Raw genomic sequence first — 2,664 nt, 5'->3', positions numbered from 1 at the left:
AGCACAAAAAATGATTACAAAACGGACAGAAGACATGAATAGACATTGTTTTCCAAAGAAGACATACAGATGGACAAAAAGATAAAGAAAGAAAAAAATAATAAAAGGATGATCAACGTCATAAACAATCAGGGAAAAGGAAATAAAAGCCACAATGAGATATCACCTTACTCATTAAGAATAGCTATTTTCAAAAATACAGGGAATAACATGTTGGTAAGGATGCAGGTAAATGGGAATCTTTGTTCATTTCGGGGGGAATATATAATGAAATGCTGCTAACAGAAATCATCCTATGAAATGGAATTAGTGGCTTTGGGGGCTGTGAAATTTGAGTGTTTTGAAGGATAACGGGAGTGGCTCAGACTGATTAATCTGCACTAAACAGCATATAACTCCCATCAATCTTTTTAGAAAATGGCTCTCATTATCCCATAGTCTATTTTTCATTTTCCTGATCACAATTAATTATTCTGATCATGTATACCTGTTATAAATTACTTTCTTAGGATGCATCTAGTTACTTCCAGTGCCCTTCTCATAAAATATATAAACTTGTATTTCCTCCTCAGTGGTCTGAGAATGTCTAATTCCATACAGAGTTCTTTGCCCAATCTCTATACCTATCACTTCCCCCAAAAATAAGGAAACAGAAGGATCATATATATATATTATATATATGTGTGTGTGGGGGTGTGTGTTTGATTTCAAAGAAACCTGGGATGTTATACTTTTATCTCTTGTCTTCCTATTTTAGCCATTTAGGAAGATATAAGTATATAAGAATTAGTATAATGACTAATACTATCATTTTGGACTGTTTCATAATCATTTCAATGTATTAATAAATTCTTATTACCCACAGGTTAAGAGAAAATGTATGTTCTTTCTATTTATTGAAAAATTACCACAAAGAAAACAAACAAAAAAAGCAGTGAGAATATAAAATTATTTTGTCAAATCTCAATTATCTTAATTTTCTAGATTAATATAACCTTTGTCTTCAATCTTGGAATGGTATTGTTTTAATGAGTTGTAAAAGATGAAAATGATGGAATTTTAAGACAGCCGGATTAAAGAGAACTTTTTCTAAACTTATACAGAGCAGATCCTCTGAATCACTCTTCTCAGGGCTCCCATCACCTCCTTGTTTCTCAGGCTATAAATGATGGGGTTGAGCATTGGGGTCAGGATGGTGTAGAAGACAGCAAGAATCTTGTCCTCTGTTGGAGATCTCAGCGATCTTGGGCGTAGATAAGTGTAAGCAAAGGGTGCATAGTAGAAAGTCACCACAGTGAGGTGTGTGCTGCAGGTAGAATAGGCCTTCTTCCTTCCTTCTGTTGAGTGCATGTGGCAGATGGCATGGAGGACTCGGCCATAAGAACATGCAATGCCAATGAAAGGAAATGCAATCAAGAGTGTGGTGCTCACAAATACTGTGTACTCATAGACCCAGGTGTCCATGCAAGCCAGAGTCAGCATGGCCGGGACATCACAGAAGAAATGGTTGATGGACCTGGATCGACAATAAGGGATATGGAGGGCATATACAGTGTGGGCACAGGAGTTGATTGAGCCCATTATCCAAGATCCTGTTATCATCAACACACACACTTTTTTGCTCATACGAATGGGATAATGAAGAGGAAAGCAAATAGCCAAATAGCGATCATAGGCCATAGAGGCCAATAGTAACCCTTCTGCACCTGCTAAAGTCAAGAAGAAGAAGCTCTGTACCCCACACTCAATAAAGGAGATAGACCTGTTTCCAAAGAGATAATTGGATGCCATCTTGGGGACGATGGTGGAGATGTAGTTCAGGTCCATGAGAGAGAGCTGACTAAGTAGAAAATACATGGGTGTGTGGAGATGGGTGTCCAGGAGGATGAGGAGAAACATGGACAGGTTTCCAAAAAGAGCCATTAGGAAAATGATAACAATGAGAATGGAAAGAAACAACCCAATTCTTGATGGTGGAAACAACCCCAATAAAAGGAAGCCTGTTAATGTTTGGTTGTTATTTTCCATTTTCTATTCATTGGTTTTCCTGAAGAAAAAGAAAAACTCATGTGTGAAAAATAAAGAAATGTGAGTTTTTACATTTTATCCAAACTATTTTAGTCTAATTCTGAAGTTTTTATGAAATATCTAGTTCCTTAAATAAATAATCAACATTTCTTACTTTGAGAAAGAAGTTCTATGTTGTTTCACAAAGTCACAAGGCAAGGTGATAAGCATATGCATTCAAATTCTTCTGAAAAGAATCTATGAAATAATAAAAATCAAATATAAATACCCACCGTGTATTTATACATATCATATATGTGATATGATCATATATCATATACATAAATGTGATATGAGTAATTTATGCTCTTCATAAATTCACATATCTAAAATATTAAAGCTTAATTTGAGTTAAGCATAAATCTTATTGCCAAGACTAACCACAAGTTGACTAATAATTTAATTAATATGGGTTTGGCTCATGTGTATTTATTTTATACTCTTTAGACTAGGACTTTATTTTTTATTTTTTATTTTTTTTTTAATTTTTTTTTTCAATGTTTATTTATTTTTGGGACAGAGAGAGACAGAGCATGAACGGGGGAGGGGCAGAGAGAGAGGGAGACACAGAATCGGAAACAGGCTCCAGGCTCCGAG

At 35.2% G+C, this 2,664-nt stretch overlaps 1 protein-coding gene across 1 annotated transcript; it reads right to left on the bottom strand.

The window, feature by feature from the left end:
• Positions 1–1,095: 1,095 nt before the first annotated feature.
• On the bottom strand, positions 1,096–2,028 carry LOC123598502 (olfactory receptor 2L8-like). The gene has a single exon (XM_045478786.1). The coding sequence runs from the start codon at positions 2,026–2,028 to the stop codon at positions 1,096–1,098; it is 933 nt and encodes a 310-aa protein (XP_045334742.1).
• Between the last annotated feature and the right edge of the window lie 636 nt (positions 2,029–2,664).

The sequence above is a fragment of the Leopardus geoffroyi genome, chromosome A1 (genome assembly GCF_018350155.1).
Source record: "Leopardus geoffroyi isolate Oge1 chromosome A1, O.geoffroyi_Oge1_pat1.0, whole genome shotgun sequence".
NCBI lineage: Eukaryota > Metazoa > Chordata > Mammalia > Carnivora > Felidae > Leopardus > Leopardus geoffroyi.
This window is presented reverse-complemented; position numbering and strand designations above follow the sequence as displayed.